The sequence below is a fragment of the Pteropus vampyrus genome, unplaced genomic scaffold (genome assembly GCF_000151845.1).
Source record: "Pteropus vampyrus isolate Shadow unplaced genomic scaffold, Pvam_2.0 Scaffold126, whole genome shotgun sequence".
Taxonomy (NCBI): Eukaryota; Metazoa; Chordata; class Mammalia; order Chiroptera; family Pteropodidae; genus Pteropus; species Pteropus vampyrus.
The window spans coordinates 491,870-511,421 of record NW_011888907.1 but is presented as its reverse complement, the minus strand read 5'-3'; the positions used below and the strand labels follow the sequence as shown (position 1 = coordinate 511,421).

At 34.5% G+C, this 19,552-nt stretch overlaps 1 protein-coding gene across 2 annotated transcripts in view; it reads left to right on the top strand.

Moving 5' to 3' along the window:
* The window catches only part of PPP3CC (protein phosphatase 3 catalytic subunit gamma), a 78,129-nt gene that overhangs the window by 44,233 nt on the left and 14,344 nt on the right, over positions 1-19,552 (top strand). For both annotated transcript variants that reach the window (XM_011366657.2, XM_011366655.2), the window contains exons 6-11: positions 4,679-4,824; positions 6,359-6,498; positions 9,270-9,347; positions 9,434-9,528; positions 12,855-12,980; positions 13,707-13,778. In XM_011366657.2, coding sequence (XP_011364959.1) covers positions 4,679-4,824; positions 6,359-6,498; positions 9,270-9,347; positions 9,434-9,528; positions 12,855-12,980; positions 13,707-13,778 — 657 coding nt within the window. The remainder of the gene's footprint in view (positions 1-4,678; positions 4,825-6,358; positions 6,499-9,269; positions 9,348-9,433; positions 9,529-12,854; positions 12,981-13,706; positions 13,779-19,552) is intronic.

The window sequence follows — 19,552 nt, the reverse complement described above, 5'->3', positions numbered from 1 at the left end:
CTTTCATCACCACCATGCACTGCTATTATAAAAAACTTTTTAAACTGGTAACTTTAAAATTACCCTATTGGGGCCCAAGCATTTGAAAGGCTTTTGAAAGCACCCCAGATAATTCAGCTACATGCTGCTGGTCAAGAAGGCCTGCCCTGGAGGCTTGGGAGTTATCTCCTACTTGTCATTTGAGAACCATTTCACCAAGTAGTTTAAAAATTAGAAATATTTCACATTGTTTTCCTAAGTCGACTATTAGAGTATTCCTCATCACACCTGTATTTCTTTATCTGGGAAAATTAAATAATACATGTCAAGAAGTTAACAAAGGCTTTGGAATGCTCACTATTTTGCAATAGGTAGGTAATGAAGAAAGCTGTCTGTGGATGTCTGCATTCTGAATTAAGGTTCAGTTCTCATAGGTAACATTTTATCTAATTCTTCTGCTGTTTTCTTAGAGTTTTTGTTGTTTTTGTTTTTGGTTTTTTTTTGGACTAGTATAATTGGTTCTCACTATTTTTAGAAGATGGGACAGTAGATTTGGGAAACAAATTTTAAGTGTCTCATTTTGCACAGAATTTCTTATCTCGGATTTTTATTTGCTTTTCACATGGTTTAATTTAGTTAAACCAGGTTTCTTTATTTTTCTCTTATGTACCAAGATACTCCATCTGTTTCATTCTGATGCTGCCTCTGAAATGTAAATAAACATTGGAACAAGCACACAAATTCAAGTACAATTTCAAATTTTATTTCTACATAAGGAAAGAGCATGTGTGCTGCTTTGCATGGATGTTTTTACTGATAAGCCAATCTCTCTTAAAGGGCCACTGTGGCTTTTCGAATCAGCACCTTATAATTACTGCTAAATGATGCTCACTTCCAGATTGTGCAGCTGCAATCTTGGTAATATTTCTAAAGCGGGCAGATGGAGGCTCTTCTTATATTAATTCTTAAATTGCTTTATGCTGCAAATTTTTTTTTTGTATTCCTTTTAAATCCAGAGATAATTTGAGTAGCAGAGAAAAGTATTCCAGTTAATTTTTGACGTACTCACCTTTGCAAAAACATTTATTTTTATGTACTTGGAAAGCAAGAAACCTAGTACTTTTATGACCCCATCTCATAGCCTTGGGTCCAAATTTCTAAAGTAAATTAATTTCTTGTTTCCATGAGCTATTTTGTGATGTGTAATTAACCAGCTTACTGATAGGTTCCAGAAACTCTTATAATTTTGCTAATGAAACGGTATTGTTATGATTTTTAAAAAAATAAACAGATATCGTTTGTCATTGTTCATTACAGCATTTCTTATAGTATTAAGAGATTGGTATGGTTAGCTTGTGGTATATCTGTTAAGTTAAATACTATGTAGATATAAAAAACATAATTACAAAGCTCTTCATACAAACATGTAGTATGATCTCCAAAATATGTTAAGTACAAAACAGTGTATAGATGCTGCCACTTACGTAAAAAATAAAAGGATGGTGTGAAAAGAGAACAGATATACATGTCTGCACTTGTATGTATCAAAGCTTTGTAAAGACACCAAGGAACTGGTAATACCGGGTGCCTGCAGAGAGAGTGTAGGAGACACTGTGTCCTTTTGTAGCTTATAGATTTTGAGCTGTGTAAATGTATTACCTTTGTTTTAAATAGTGAAAACACATAAAATTAAAACAAACATATAATCAATGGCTAGACCAGGTTGTGGTTTCTTGCAAATAATGCTGCCCCTCAAAATTACTTTCAAAAACTGTTGATAATTTTGTTTTGTTAATGTCGTATTACTGATTCTAGTTAGAACTTGTATCGGTGGATCCTATGACTGACATGCATTTTTTCCTTTATTATGGAAATAATTGTTTTATGGGCTAGATCTTAACATTTGTCGTGAAAATAAAGTGCATGAGTCAGCTAATTTAACCTTTGGGAATTATGTAGTTGGCTATTTAGATTCTCCTGTGAAATATTTAATTTAAAAATAATGATCAGGAAGAGTATTAGATGGCGTTAAGGGCATGAACAGGTTCAAATTCCCGTTCTGCCACTTACTAGCTTGCAACTTTGGGCAAGTCAGCCCGATTTCCTCAGCTTTTTAATAAAGCTAGTAAATTGTGCCTACTTAACAGGGTTTCTGTGTGGATTTAATAAGGTAATTTTATTGGTTAACACTTATATAGTTCTTGCCGTGTGCCAGACATTATTCAAAGCTTTTAACATATGTGAATTCCTTTAATCCTCCCAGCAACCTTGTAATGTAGGTAATACTATAATTACGCCCATTTTATAGGTGAGGCGATCCAGGCACAGAGAGAGAAGTAATTTGTTCAAAGTACCCTCGCTGGTGAGTGCGGGGAGCCGAGGGTCAGGCCTGGGCAGTCAGGTTCTGGACTCTGCTCTCTCGACCCCTGTAGTGTGTTGAAGACGTAGCTTGCTGAGGGCACATGCACGGTGTAAGCCTCCGGCAAATTTCAGTAATGGAGATAATGTAATAAATGTTGCTATACCAAATTATACAGAAAATGTAAAATTTAAATGTTGGTATTTATATACATATTCATATACTTGAAGAAAATTAAAATGGTAGCATTTTATAACCTAATTTGGTCATGTGTTTATATAACATGAACTTCTTTTTGCCTAATTTGATCCATCACCTCTTGTTTTAATTTGCAGAATAAGTTAAGACACTGTATTACTTGCTGTCTTTCTTCAGACTCGGTGTCCTTTTGGAAGTAGGCTAAGGAATTCTTTGGAATCATTGTTAAGGTTGAGAGGCATCTTATTCGTGTAAAATGGTTTTGTGGAACATGAATTAATAAGTAATTCAAATCCCTGCCTATATGCAACCTTAGGACTGTTACAGAAGAACTCCTTATTGACAGGGACAACAGAAAGTTCCGGCTCCAAGGATTTTAAGGAGAAAAAGTCAATCACTAGCCAGGAATGAAAGGTTTTTTTTGTTTGATTTTTTTCTTCCATAGCCTTTATGGCCAATGCTAGGTCTACTTTTGAAATAGCCAAAATTTATAGTGTTCAAATACAAAGCAGAATATAGGGATATAATTATAAGGAGATACAAAGATGCATAAAACATGGCTCTTGTTAACTGGGCTATCATAGTTGAGTCAGCATATGTTGTAAAATTGATGATCTTAACTGCTGTCATAGGAACGCAGAATGCTCTGAAAGTTTCCAAAGACACCCGCAGACCCCCTTAATGCCTTCAAACCCTGATCACCCAGAATTGGCAGTAGAGAGGATCTTCACATTCAAGGAAAGCCTGTAACCTCAAATGTGGCCCACTGGTTTACACCTTCCCTTGAGGGCTCTGTCCCCACTCATTCCTGCCACTCATGTACTGCACTCTGCCCAAATCTGGACCCATTACCCTTCACTTCATTCCCCAAAGCCTTGTCAAAACCAGGCTCTGATACTTAAACATGTCTTCCGAAAGCTTGGAGATCACAAGAAGGAAATAAACACAAATAATTACCAACCAGATAAGCTGACTCACTTGCTATAGCTTTGTTCTCTAGCCCTGTAGGTTCTGTCTCATCTTCACAGAATCTTGGAAGAGGAGAAGGAGCTCATAGTTCTGCAGGGCTGCATGCCTGTACGACTTCTGGCCTTCTCTACTGATGTGTCCCTCCAAGCACGGCTTGACTTTTTGAAATCCAAGGCCAAGGAAGAAGAAACCATTGCTTTCTCTTTAAACGAAGCCATTTTTCAGTTTTCCACCTATTATTTCATGAGCTGTTCTTTCTTGGTAACTGTGGAGACCCCACCCTCTGCCCACTGGAGTATTTCCTTGTTCTGTAGCCCCAACATGACAACCACATCAAAATACATTTCATTAAGATGAACGTTTTTACATAAAATAGATCCAAGATATAATTTGCTTATAGACCTTAAAAGTCATGAGCAAAAAGATTATTGACATTTTATCGATGACTGAAAACTCCAGTTTCCATTTACATATCTTCAGCACTCCCAAGGGGTCTTTTTAGACCCAACAAAATATTCAGAGTACCATGCACTCTCCGTGGCCTCCACCTACTTAGGAGATGTTTCTGGAAGGGCTGCACCAGGCATCCATTTCCAGTGGAGTAGTCCTCACAGATTTGCTGCCGCTCACCTCCATTTCTCCCATCCCCTCCAAGTCACGGTTTAGGTGCAAGGAAAAATATCCGCACTGGGCAGGTTAGGGAGCCACCCTGGCTTGGAAGCCGCATGCGTTACAAGTACCCGTATCTCTTGTAAAAACTTTCTTGGCATAGCTTATAGGGTCCCACGGGGACATACTTTGCGAGTCACTGCACTCAGAGAAGCCCAAAGCTATAGCTTACTGCCAGATGGTTGTGTAACTTTTACTATAAGCAGCATGCATAAGCAACATTGCCTAATAACACAGCTGACAGTCACCTTATCGGGTTTCCAGGGCAACAGAGCTAGAAAGTTAATCCAAGGTCATCCCTGTCTTTAGAGAAGGAGAGAGGTTGTGTTTACTCTTCAGCCACAACTTTTCAAAAATATCTTTACAAACATGATTGTGTTTTCAAATTTGCCCGAAATAAATGGCTTTGAAGTAGCTTCATAATCTTCTGGCCTATATCCGTTTTCCTATATGATAAATTTTAGCTTTTCTTCTTTTGACTGTTTTTTTTTTTTTTTTTGATAGGTCGAATCAAATATTCTGAGCAGGTGTATGATGCGTGTATGGATACATTTGACTGTCTTCCTCTTGCTGCCCTCTTAAATCAGCAGTTTCTGTGTGTACATGGAGGGATGTCACCTGAAATTACTTGTTTAGATGACATTAGGAAAGTAAGTAATCTTTCATTAGTCTCATGAGGTGTGTATACATATATATATATATATATATATATATATATATATATATATATATACACATATATATATTTTTTTTTTTGCTGTCAACTAATACGTCTTTATTGCTGAAAAATTCTAAATACAGATAATCAGAAGTAAGAAAATGGAAATCACTTGTGATTTCATTATTGGGAGATAATCCCTGTTAACATTTTAACATTTCTGTAATTTTTAATGAAATCTGTGCTTTTACTAACTATAGAAACATAACATTTTTGAGTATATTCCTGAAACTTTAAATCATGTGAGAAGGTTTAAGGAAGGAAACCAGGGTTCTAAATCCTGGTCTTGCCATTAATTATGTAACCTTAACCAAATCACTTAACCTGATGATCACAGTTTCTTCTCTGAAATGAGGAAGTAGGAATGGACGGTCTGAGGACTATCCCAACTCTGAAATTCATGGGCTTTGACATTTTAGGTGATAGAGTTTAATTGCTACACTTGCCTGGTTGGTGATTATTTCTTCTAGGATTCTGTATCTTCCCGATTGAAAAAAGACCAGTCTTTTGTTCTACATTACTTATTTTGTTCTACATTACCGTCTTTGCTCCTCTATCTTTGTATATCTTACCTCTGTCCTATAGGTCCTGAAACTAGAGATTTATAAAACTGATTACTGTCCTCAGGGTAAAAGGTGTATCTGTGTGCCCTGCCTTTTCCCCTTGCCTTATGGTCTTTTAAATAACCAACATTTCTCATTTACATAAGTAAGTCTTGAATTTTACAATTCTAAATCAATTGTATTAATCAATTTTGCTTAGTAGAAGTCCTCTTCTTGGCACTCAGCTCTTCTAGTTACTTGTTTTTTCTTCGTTTTTAACCAAAGCAGCAGTGACTAGAGGCTTAAGTTAATAACTTATATTGAAATGCCTCCACTGCATAGAGTGGAAAGGATGAAAGCCCTTTACAAAATAAGACTAGCATGCTTTAAATAAAGAACTCTCCATTGGAATGAGGTAAACAGCGAACAGAAACACTGTAAAACCCTTCCTGCTCTCCTGGTAACTTTGGCTCCCCTAGGCAATTGAATGAACTTTATTTTATAGTCTTTCTAAACAGTATCTCCATAGTGGTTGATTTCATATTTGAATTAAATGAGTATGTACTGCTTTTAAGATTAGGATGTAAGGGGGTCCTTTTTCTACAGAATGGTTGGATGGCAGGGATATTTATTTAAAACTCATTACCAAAAAAGGCAGGGCTATTTATTTAAAAATTATTACCAAAAAAGGCAGGGCTATTTATTTAAAAATTATTACCAAAAAATCATAGAATTTGTGTACCTAAATTTGTCAAATGTTCATTTTCTTTCAGAAAAATATTTTGGGGACTTATTGCTTTCTCTCCCAGTACATTCTGGTGGGTGGCAGGGTTGTTTGTTTGTTTGTTTTTGACCCATACCAGTTTTCAAAAGCACTTTCGCTTTCATGATTTTTTTTTCTTTTGGCTTTTGCTTGTCTTCTAGTTAGACAGGTTTAAAGAACCTCCAGCCTTTGGGCCAGTGTGTGACCTGCTTTGGTCCGACCCCTCAGAAGATTATGGCAATGAAAAGACCTTGGAGCACTATACCCACAACACTGTCCGAGGGTGCTCTTATTTTTACAGGTAAGCTAACCTTTAGAATTATAGAGTTGGGAAAGGAAATGGCAATATAGTTTATCAAATTATTTTTAAGTATTTATATCTTGAATTTGTGTGGCGTCGGGACTTTTGTTTAATTTTTTGATTAATAGAAGGCAGAAAACTCTTGTTTCTTTGTTTTCATATTTTATTAGGATTTATGCCCAATAAGTGTAGCATACCCAACCTGACTGAACAGAACATCTTGCATTGTTTCAGTGTTGTTTTCTGATTTTCAGCAATCTAGATTATTTGTTCCCAAACATCATTATAGACTTTTTTAAAAAATAAAGATTTCTTGGCTCTTCCCCTAGACATTCTGATTCGGTAGATCTGAGATGGGGAACCCTGTTGTTTTTAAAAAAGCTCTCCAGCTTTCGGAACCACTGATACAGGCAAAGATATAAAAAGACCGGGACATGGTGACCTGAGCTCAGGACGTTTCCAGGAAGTTGGCTGTTGTTTTAAATCTCATGCGTAAGCTTTCATTGTGCTTCACCACTCAAAAATAGGGAGATACAGGAAAGTCCAAAGTCTAAATTTTTTAACCTTAATATTTTATTATGACAATAAATACATGTATTTAGTCCCCTAAAAATCTGTTAATTGCCTAAGATAAATGCATTCATTAAATGGAAGCCACATATAAAAAGTAAGGAGCCTCAGTTTTAGCATAGTTTTAACATTCTTCGAGCAACCTTTTTTCATTCCTTTCTGCCGTTAGCAGTGACTGATATAGTGAAAGCATTTAAACTTTACTTCTCTTCACATTGCTTAAAGAGCGTAACCCTTTATTGTTAGCACAATATAAATTGGTACAATTTCTGTGGAGGTCAAGTTGGCACTCTCTCTGAGTTATTGCCCATGGCCTTTGATCTAGAAGTTCTACTATTAAATCGTAATCCTGTGGCTATGTGGTTTATCTTCGTTATTCACAAATTCTAGTTTGCAGATTTGCCTACTTGCTAAGACTTATTTGTAACCCCAAACCGATACTCATAGCATTTTCATGGTCATTCATGGGCATGCATACATACAGAGTGACAAAAAATCTGAGTCACTCTACATGTGTTTCCAGCAGAAGTGGAAGGAGTGGCTCTACCTCTTGCTTCAGCTCTCATACTGTAAGCAGGTACTCTTTCTGTGGTCTATTTTGTATAACATTTTTCACATTTTTTGGTCGATTTTACTGTTTAAAATGGCTCCGGGCATATTGCTGAAGTGCTATCTAGTGTTCCTGCATGCAGGAAGGCTGTGGTGTGCCTTACAGAGAAAATATGTGTGTTATAGAAGCTTTGTTCAGGAATGAGTTATGGCATTGTTGGCCACGAATTCCATGTTAATGAATCAACGATATATATTAAATAAAGTGTTTTTATTCAGAAACACACATTAACCAAGGTTATATATTGATCAGTTGATAAAATGTTGTGACCAGGGCCTCACAGGACCCTAACCCTGTATTTCTTCTAGGAGTGGTGGTTCCACATTCACTCAGTTTTTCAGTTTTTACAGCAACTTTATAGAACATAGGTGCTGCAAATAACAAGAATCACTATACATTGCATAATGTATGTAACAAAATTATTCATTGCTACGTTATTTATGATAAAAAAATTTAAAACAACCTGAATGTTCAGTAGAAGACTAAGTAAATTGTGATACATCCTGGCAATGGACTGTATCAGACAATGCAATGAGGCTGTTCGTTTTTTTGTTTTTTTTTTTTTAAGTGAAAAAGGAAAAGAAACCCTTTATATACTAATATGGAATAATCACTAATGTAAAGTGAAAAAAAGACATACTACAGAGCTATGCGTACCATCTGATAATACTCTTAAAAGTTGAGATGTACATGTGTGTGTGCGCGCGCGTGTGTGTGTGTGTGTGAATTGCTTGAAGTTAAATAGAGTGTCTTTAAAAGGGTACTCCGAGAAACAGACATTGGTTGTTTCCAGGGTAGCTGGAAGATAGCGATAGGAAGGAGAGAGCCATTTCACTGTATCCTCTTTTGTATCTTTGAATTTTATACCTCTTTTAAAAGTTAGTTTTTTTAATGAGCACAATAAGAAACAAAGATTTAAACATAAACTAAATAATTAATACTTGGCTCATTCCAAGATAATTTTATATTCTCCAGTTCTTCTTATCAGGTATTTCTCATTCAGAAAGGCCATAGGACTAAAAGAATTATGTCAGGAGTAGATGCAGACATCATACCTTTCATTAGAATGAGGTTGGGTATAATATTTGCATTTACTCCTGAAAGATTCCTGTATGATATCATCTTGGTGTTGATATTACCTGTGAAGCTATAAGTAGGTTCTTTAATTTTCCTAACAGTTTGACAATTTAAAAATTTGCATGTTTAGTTTCTGGCACCTACCACACATGTGTGTGCATGCACGAGCACACACACACACTTCCATTTTCCTTTTTTTATATCGAGAGACTAAGGAACGTTTGGGTGTTGTGTTACTATTGTTGTGGGTTAAAACAAACAAATTTAAAAGGTGGAGAGCTCTCTTTCTGTCCTAGGTTTGTCTGTTATCTGCATATTTGATCTGGAATGAGGTATGTTAGTAAAGTGGGAAGACAGAATGATGATTGCTAAGCTAGTAATAAAAGTTCAGTGGTACGTAAAACTTATCATTTTGAAACAGAATCAACTCATGTTATCCTGATTTATCCCCTTCCTCCTCTTAAAAACTAACTGTTTTAATTCTGGATTTATGTTTTCTGATTTTCTTTTTCAGTTACCCTGCAGTTTGTGAATTTTTGCAGAATAATAATTTGTTATCAATAATCAGAGCCCATGAAGCCCAAGATGCTGGGTAAGTTATATTAAAGCTGTACCAAATATCACTGCAGAGTTTTTGCCTTTAATATCAAGACAGACGGGCTGTCCTCTCTCTTCCAGGTATCGAATGTACAGGAAGAGCCAAACAACAGGCTTTCCATCACTCATTACAATTTTCTCTGCCCCCAATTACCTAGATGTCTATAACAATAAAGGTAAAGGAATCCAGCAATATTTAAGTTTGGATTTGTGAGTAAATGTGAGCTGTAGTTTAAACATATATGTATATATGTATTTTTTAATATATGTAAGAAGAATAAATTTTTTCAGGTTTAAGTTAGAACAGTTATCAAGTATCAGTTTTGGTGAATTGAATTTATAACAGTACCTCAATAAAATGCCATCATTTAGTATTTTAATGTGTGTGAATTATTAAGCTATCTTTGTTCTTCTTGAGGAGTAGTATAAGTAGAATGAATACTATACAAAAAGTCAAACTCTTCATTTTACTCCAAGCCCTGCCAGAAACTAATAGTGTGACTTTAGGTAAGTCATATAATCTCTTTGAATTTCAGTTTCGCAAACAGCAAAAGAGAATTAGATATACAGATGCCTTTCAGTGCAGAAATTCTACTTCTAAGACTTCATCCTATTAAAAGTCCTTTCTTAACTTTTATGATACATAGTTCATAAGTTTTGTATCAGGGCAGTGGTCCACCAAAACTTCATGCCTCTGTAACTATTTTGTTGTTTATAAAGTATGACTATAAAATAATAGAACTTTTAAACAAACATGCCAGAACGTATATACCCAAGTGAGTATTGTCCCTTTAAAGTAATTCCTTGGGAGGCTGTACACGTATTCCAACAATGCTGCCATTGTTCAGAACATTTCTGGAACACTCCTCTTTTGGCATTGCCTTCAGAGTCTGCGGCACATTCTTTTGCTATTATCCTCAGTGATGAGAAATCTTCGTCCTTTGAGGGTGGATTTGATTTTTGGAACTGCCAAAAGTCATTCGGAGTCAAGACTGTTGAATAAGGTGAGTGATCAAACTAGACGATACCATTTAGGTTCAGAAACAAGGTATGATTATAAGGTAATGAGACTGGTTTTCCTTGTGTTGCTTATAAAATGGCTCTGGAGGCAATTCCGAAAGAGGAGTTCCAAAAATGTTTTGAGTAATGGCAGCATCTTTGAATTAAATACACAGTAAGGCAGCAAGGTGTACCGAAAAGGGTTCTAAGCCAGGAGTCAGAAGTCCTACTTGACTTCCCTGAGCCTCAGTTTATCCTTAAAATACCTGTCATACATATAGGGTTGTTGAAGATAAGTTGGAATAATAAAAATGAATATTAAAATCACCAGTCAAACTATAAATTGCTGTAATACTGTCCCATTTTACTGTAATGGCACCTGGTGTGATTAGATCACGGGACCACACTCATCTGATATATAAGGTCTGGTGTGTTTGTAGTTGGTGGTTTCGTACGTCTCATTACTTTATAGTCATACCTTGTATATGCAGTTGGATAGAGAAGTTTAAAAGAGATTCACAATATACTTACTATTACTCTGTGTAAAAGTAAGCCGTGGAATGCCACATCTCGTTTAAATCTAATTCGGATCGGTCATCTCAGTGTGTCCTTCACTGACTTGCTGTCCATTTTAAAAAAGCATTTCTTTGACTTAAGTTCTCTCTCAGCCTTATGTTTTCTTTTTGCTTCTTGTCATTCTTTTCTGAGTCTTAGCTGTTCTACCATGCTCTGCTTCTCCCTAACTCTGTTCTTTCTTCTTTCCTTTTCCTACTATTCCCAATATAGTGGAGACTTAGTTTTGTTCTTGTTGCCTCTCCTGTGAATGGTTTGCACTATTCGTGTTGTTAGACTTCCTCAAGGACACTTAGCGGCTCTAGCCCTTATACTTGTGATGACTATCCCTTCTCGCTCTCTTTTTTAACCTTACTATTAAAAATATTGATTGCCCAGTGGATTTGTCAGTGTGCTAAGCTGAAACACGTCACCTTAATCAACAATCACTTTACTAACTGCCAGCTCACTTTTTGCTCCATTCTAATCTCGTTTTGTTGTTGATTATCCCTGTAGTAAACTTTTAAAGTCACAGTCCATTCTCTCCGAGTTTTCTGTCGGCTCTGACATAATTAGTAACTTCATCTTGAAACAATCTTATTTTCCTTGGTTGTTTCTCAAGCATGTTTTAGGAAAATGACAGAAAATGTGGCACCTGAAATAATCTCCGGTTCTCAGTTACTCCCCGTACAAGTACCTCTTTCTTGAAAAAGGCGGCTCTGTCAACCTTTCCTTCTCTTCTACTGTCGCTTTTCTTTCTTGAATATTCCTTAGACTTTTTGGTACCAACAGGTATTTCTTAGTTCCGCTGGGTATATGAAAGACCCTGAAGTCATGATTTTTAAAGATTTCTATTCTTATTTTTTTGTGTCCCCTGGGAAGATACCCAAAAACGGTTTTTAAGCTCTCATTTCTAATCATCCACTGTTAAGACTCACCTCCCACCTTTTTCCTGTGTAGATTGAAGGAATTATTGAATAATTCTATATTCATCTAACTTAAATAAAATGCATATACATGAAAATAATGGGACATGTACATTATAGTCAGTGTTAGGTTTTTAAGAGCCAGGGATCCTATTTTCATATATTTCCTTTATAAACTACGGTATATGTTTTAGACATTCAGTGATTTAAAGTTTGGGAACACTAGACCATTCTATAATAAAGAAAGAAATAGGAACCGGAAGATGACCCCATACTTGTCATTTCTAGAGAGCTGTTAAACCCTATTCTATTTATGATCATAGTAAGAATAATTAAGAGGATAATGCAAACAACATGGCATTACTGGTGGTGAAGACTAAGGAATTAGATATTAAAACTTTTCAAATATAAAGAAAATCAGTTTGGTACCAAAGTGTGTGTGCAAATTTATGAATTGGTTAATATTCAACATATATATAGGAGAGATGGGCATTTTTTTATTTACTACATTGTATGCAGCGGTGATTTAATCTCCTTTTGAGCCTCATTGTATATTGCTCCAAATTTATCATCTGTAGATAACTGCTATGTTATAAACATCAGAGAGTTTTTAAAATCTTTGGCTCTGGCTAACAACTAGCAAAACGGAGTGTGTCCATTTAGTGAGAAATGTTTGCCCTAAAAGGAAAGTTGTAATTGTAACTATTTGTCATATAAAAGGAAATTATGAGAAATTTCTTTCAGGCGGAACCTGAGATTTCTATAGGTAATTACTGTGTAGTGATCCTTTGAAATTTTAGAGCTTTTCAGGTAACTTTGTTCCTTGGGATAATTCTTAAAAGAATGAACTATTTGTAAAATGCTTTAAGATTTTCCATATGCCCTTAAATAAATACCCAGTCCTGAATTTATAAGTGGAAAGTAAGTTCCTGAATTCTGTGTAGTAGTTATGCAGCTGTGCAAAGCAGACTAGTTGCCATGTCGTGTTCCTCTGTGCCAGATTTTCTTGCTTTTTTCCTTTTTAGCTGCTGTGTTAAAGTATGAAAACAATGTCATGAATATCAGGCAGTTTAACTGTTCTCCACACCCCTACTGGCTTCCAAACTTTATGGATGTTTTCACATGGTCTTTGCCTTTTGTTGGGGAAAAAGGTAAGAGACCATCAGTTGTCTTAACTAGTTACTGAGCACACTTTAGTATTTGCATGAGCCCCTGATGGTTCAGTGTTTCATTAAAGTTATCAGAAATGTTTTCTAATTTTTTTTTGGTTGTTTTTTTTTAATGAAGATTTTAAATGGCACATAATTGGTTTTTAAATTATAATTATAGTCAATTATATTTTTTTGTCCTAAAAATATCAACTTAAAGTAGCTGTCCTACTGTGATCAAGATGCTAAAATAACGTTGTCACTGTTCCTTTCCTCCAGTGATTTCTTGAGCGATAAAGAGATTTAAACAGGAAATATTGTCTTTAGAATTTTATTTGTGCACCTATACAAATAAGCTATACAAATATAAAATAAGCCTGTTGGACATAGGCCCAGTGGTTTTACTTCTTTGTAAAATGGGAGGAAATCTTTTCATGTGCATATTAGTGAGAAGCAGCTCTGGAGCACTGAAGTCTAATGAAATCAAGTAATTATGCAAATAGAATCTTCAAAGACTCCAGTTTTTACTAAAACAAGTAATCTCCCTAAATTCTATGTAAACCTGAAGGTCTACATTTAATGCCACCCTATAACTACTCTAAGTAGCATAATGACAAGTCATTTTTATCGGTTTATTTAACAAGTATGTTTATTTAGATATCCACATCATTTTGGAGAAAGTACCTTATTAACTGTATAAATTTGGGGCTATTTTGTTTTATTATATAGTCACAGAGATGCTGGTTAACATTCTCAACATATGCTCTGATGACGAATTGATTTCCGAAGACGAAATTGAAGGTAAACTTGCCTTTTCCTCACTTGAAATAGAAATGAGGAAGTTTTGGGTTTGGTTTGACTTTGTTTTGAATAATTGTTTTTTCGTATTAAAAAAGAATTGTGTTCAATGGAAAAAAAGTGAAAAATACAGGAAACCATAAATAAGAAAAAAAAAGTCACCCATCATCCTGTCATCTCATAGATATCCACTGATAACATCTGGGTGTTACGTACTGTGTTAGCTATCTTAATCTTTGCATATATTTTTGTCTGCGTTTTTCTTTTTAACAAAAATGAGGTCATATGATAGATAGTATCAGGACATTTACTTTTTTTTGTTGACTAATTTTTAATGGTTAAATAGTTGTCCATTTTGATTATTCTTTGTTTTAAGCAATCCCTGGCTATTGGATGTTGGATTTTTTTCCAACTTTTTTTTTAAACCCAGAGTTTTAAACATTCTTACAGAAAAATCTTTGCACATTCTGTCAACAACCAATATTTATTACATGCCTGATATGCGCTAAGTGCTGTTTATGTTTAGATTCTTGCTCTCAATAAGCTTATATTCTAGTGGAGGGAAGACAAACAATAATGTAAATCAGATGTCAATATATAGTATAAAAGAAAGGAAAGCAATAGAAGACAAACAATAATGTAAATCAGATGTTGATATATAGTATAAAAGAAAGGAAAACAGTATTAGGAAATGAAGAATGACATTTTCTTGATTATTTCCATAGGATAAATTTCTAGAAAGTAAATATCTGTGTCAACTGGTACTTAGAATTTTAAATCGGGTTCAGATAACCTTTAGAAAGGCCGTACCAGTGTACATTTTGCATATGTAATACATAGTTTAGAGTGTTCTCTTCAATACTGTTTATTATAATTTTAATAGTGTGGTGTTTTTTAATTTTAATTAGTATTTTTATGATGACTAATGTGCATTTTTGCTTGTGTTTATTGACTAAATTTGTTTCTCTTTTGTGACTTGTCAATTCATACCTTTTGCCCATTTTTCTGTTGGGTTATGTGTGTGTTCATTTGTTTGTTTTTCCTCTTACTGGCCTGTGAGGGATCTTAATATAGTAACGTTTTGTTGCATATAGAGCCGAGTATTTTTTTCCTAGTGTGTTGTGGAAGGTTTGGTTTTAAAGGTAGGTCTTAACTTATTTGAGAATTCAGAAGATTCTGAGAAGATGGTGGCCCCTGAGTACAAACCTCTGACTGTTTCATTCTCTCCAAGCTCTGGGCTAAGGTGATTCACTCAACTGTTAGGATAAACTGTCTGCATACTGGAGAAAGCCTAGCTTACTTTGAGAATATAGAGGATGGTCATCCACATGCTTAAGCTTCAGATTCCACATTGAAGGTGCAGAGTAGATGGCTTGTGGGTACCTTTATGTGTGGGATGGAAGCTCACTGCAAGGAAACAGTTCTTCTTGAGCAATATGTGCAGGTAAAAATTAAAATAAAGAATTTAAATTATGAGGAGATGAAATATAGAAGAAATAGATCTAATAAAATTTATATTCATATCTAAGTCAAAATGGAAATTATTGTGAACTCCATTGTATGTATTAAGAAAGGATTCTTTTTTTAAGAAAGTGTTCTTGATTATCATAAGGAAATGCTTACAGAATTAAGCCAAAAATTGTGTAATGGGAATATCTTTTGAAGTGTCATCTGTAGCAGCAAAAGGTCCAAAACAATCTAAGTGTCCCTTAGTGGAGAGCTGGGTAAATCAATTATGGTATATCCGTATGACAGATACTCTACATAGAATGTTATTTCCTTTATGCAAGACCCCTTTCTCCCTTTCTCTCCTAGTTATTAGCTCCTGTTCAGCTTATCATAACCTCCTCATGGAAAACATTTCTGACCTCGTTGATCAGATCTAGTACTTCTGTTATGCTCTCTCATATCAATGGTGCTGCTTCTCCTTAGCCTTTGATACAGTTGCAGTTTTACATTTGTTTATATTATTGTAAGATTAGTATATTTTACTCCCACTCAACTATAAACTCCCTGAATCCTGGGACAAAATGGTTTTTGCTCACCAGTATAGCCGTAAAACCAACAAGTATAGTGCAATGAGCATACATAGTAGATAAATATTTGTTGAATTAAATTGAATGATATAAAGTGCAACTACTAAAAAAGAAAAAAAGAATGAAGCAGAGGTATTGGTGCTGATATGGAAAATCTATTAGATATTCTGTTAGATACAAAAGTAAATGGATAGAATCTTCTCATTCTCATTTTTTATAAAATGTGGATGTAAGCTAATATATGCTAAAATTTTGTTTTTGAAAGGAAACGAAGATTAACCTTGTAGGTTAAGGTTGTAAAGTGAACATACTTCTAATTCCATTTCTTCCTGAAACCACACTAACACCACAATGCAATTTTGGTTTTATTTAAATGGCATAAACTAAGGATTCCTATTTTAGTAATGCCAGACTAGATAGTTTAAATCAACCTCGACTCTTTAGACAACGAGAAAAATCTAGACAAACTATTTTTAAAACTTGCTTTAAAGGCATTCAGAAAGCTACTGAGAAATAAAGAATTACCAAGTTAAGATATGGAAAAATGCATGAATCTAGAACGGTAAGACCAATGTTTGGGACCATTTCTTTCCTAAAGACATTTATGAATTTCGAAAGAGGGGACTAAGAGGTTGAGCAGCCCTTTTAATAGAAGCTCAATAATTGGGATTCAAGGTTGCCAAGGATGACACGAGTGCCATTCAGCTTCTGCTTATTGCTTTGGGACACCCAAAGGTTGCATCTAGGTAAGAGTAAAGGCGAACTGGAGCTAGAACCTTCAAATCATTTCAGCCCCTGAAATTTAAATAAGGTAGTTCCAGGCACCTGGCAAAATGAAACCTTTCTAGACTAAGATAACATCATGTAAGACCTTTCATTACTACAGTCTTTCAAGTGTAACATGTGGCTCATGACCAAAAAAATAACTGGTTATACAAGGGATATAATGACATGAATGCGAACCAGCGGAAACTGAAAAAAAAAAAAAAAGTAGACCCCCACGTTCTCCAGACATTGGCTTTATCAGACCAAACTTTAAAATAATTGTGCTAAAAAACAAAACAATGTTCACTGTGTTCAAGAATACAAAAGACTAGATTGAAAATTTTGGCAAATAACTGCGTTATAAAAGGGGATGTAACAAAGTTGATAAAACACCAAAAGAAAATTCTAGGAACAAAAAACAAAATAACAAATTTAAAAAACTTGACAGATGAATTAACAGCAGATTTAATAAAGCTAAACAGAGGACAAACCAACCAGAAGATAAAAGAAAAAACGCAGAATAAGTCATGAAAAGAAAAAGTAAAATACCAAAAACAGGATACAGCGAATAGGCTTACTGCTGTGTTTTTGAGTCCCAGAGAAGAGAGAGAGAAGGAGGTAGAACCAATATTCAAAGAGATAATGAACAAATTTTTTAAAAAAACTAGAAAGATATTAAGCCACAGATCAAGAAGCCCTGTAAATCAAAGCAGAATGAATACAAAGAAAAAAACACCTAGGCAAGCACATCATAATAAAAGTACTTCAAATGAAAGACAAAAATTTCTGTAAGCTGCCAGAAAAAAGAGATTACTATCAAAAGAGAACAATTAAACTGACATAGATTCTTAATGGAAACAATAGAAGCAGGAAACAATATAATAACATATTCAAAGCACTGAAAGATAACAACTGACATCTTAGAATACTATATCTAGCAGAAATGCCCTTTAAGAATTATGAAGAAATAAGCATTTTTCAGATATCCTTCTCTTAAAACATTATGAGTAAAAATAGAAAATATGTGAGTATATCAAATGAATGTAGACTTTATTAAACAATAATGTTTTATTGGATTTAAAAGACAGAATAAAAATATATGACAATAATAGTTGTCAGTGGGATAAATATGGTTAAATTGTGTGAGGGACGTCTGTTATCTGGGAAAAGGGAAAAAATGACTGTTAACATACTTTGATAAATAATAGATGCATGTTGTAATCTCCAGAGTAACCTGTAAGAAAAGAGATTTGTTTGTTTTTTAGTATATGACTTTTGAGTTACAGAAAAATGGAACAATAAAAAATAACCTGGAAGAAGCCAAGAAGAGAGAAACTACAGATAGCAGTAGGACAAATAGAATAAATTATGACAATAACTATATCAGCAATTTCATTAAATATAAATAGATAAAAGGTTGTCGGGTAGGATTTAAAAGAAAACTTTATGGTGTTTTATAAGGGACAGATCTAAAGCATGAAGATACAGAAAGTTTAAAAGCAAGAGGAAAAGGAATAAACATATAATGCAAACACTAAACAAAGAAAAGCTGTTGTAGATAGATTAGTATTCCATGAAGTAGACTTAAAACAAAAATAGAGTGTAACAATTTTATGCAATTAATTGTATGCTGGGGGGAGGGGAGAAGGAGACAGGGTAAAAGGGGTCAAATATGTGGTGACAGAAAGGGATCTAACTATGGGAGGTGCGCACACAGTGTAAATATATGTATGCCTTACTGTTAAAATGTACAGTTGAAACTTACTGGATTTTGTTAACCAATGACACCATAAACATAAATAAACAAACAAATAAATAAATTGTATACAATTAGTAACATGGATTTATAATATATAAAACAAAAATTAAAGGAAGTACAATTAGAAATAGAAATATCCACAATGATAGTGGGAGAATTTAACAAATATCTCTCAGTAATGGATGGAATAGCAGACAAACCAAATTTGGAAGGCTGTAGAAATCAGAACAACACAATTAATGAACTTGACCTAACAGACGTATAGAGAACACCGCATCCAACAATGCTGAATACACCTTCTTTTCAAACCACATGAACATTTACTAAAACTGACCATGTCCCTGACAGCAGGTTTCAGCTGTCAAAGATTAAAATCATAATGACTATGCAGTTAAGAAATATATCAATAACAAAAATGTAACTGGAATATCCCCATATTTTAGGAGATTTTAAAATATACTTAATGACCTGTGGGTCAAATAACAAATCACAATGAAAATTTGAAAATATTTTAAACTGAATGAAAATAAAAAGTAGTATATATTAAAATTTGAGGGCAGACAGTGAGTGCACCAGGCAGCCCTGGGCTCAGTACTGGAGCCCAAACCTCGTGCCATGTTAGCAGATGCTCGCTGATTGACAGCAGAGAAGAAGAGCCATGTTATACTTGATCTTAAAGCAGCAGGATAGTTGGAATTAAATTAGAGAGATGCCATCTATAAAGAGTTCTTCAGAAATTTTAATCTGGCATTTGGCTTTATGTCTTTTGTTGCCCTACAAGCAGAGCAGATGAACATCACCAGAATAGTTCAGTGTGTACAGCAAGGCCCAGGTAATTCTCACCTTTAATGACTGTGGTAGACTGACCAAAAGAAATGTGACACTGGCCAAGTTTATTGAAAAAGCAGCTGCTTCTGTGTGATTTCTTTCAAATGCATGTAAAATCTTATACATATCTTAGCTGCAATGTATTTTGAAGGCAATTTACTTAAACAAATTAAGTTATAAATTTAGTTTACATTTTGTACATTTGACATTTTGTAAAATCAGCTTAAACACAAAATAATTTAAACTTGGAAACAAAAAGTGAGGGATGCATCTAAAGCCATGTTTAGAGGAAAATGTATAGCCTTAAATGCATATATTAGAAAAGAAGAAAGGTGAAATATCAACATCCATCTCAAGAAGTTAACAAAAGAATGGATAGCATATTAAAC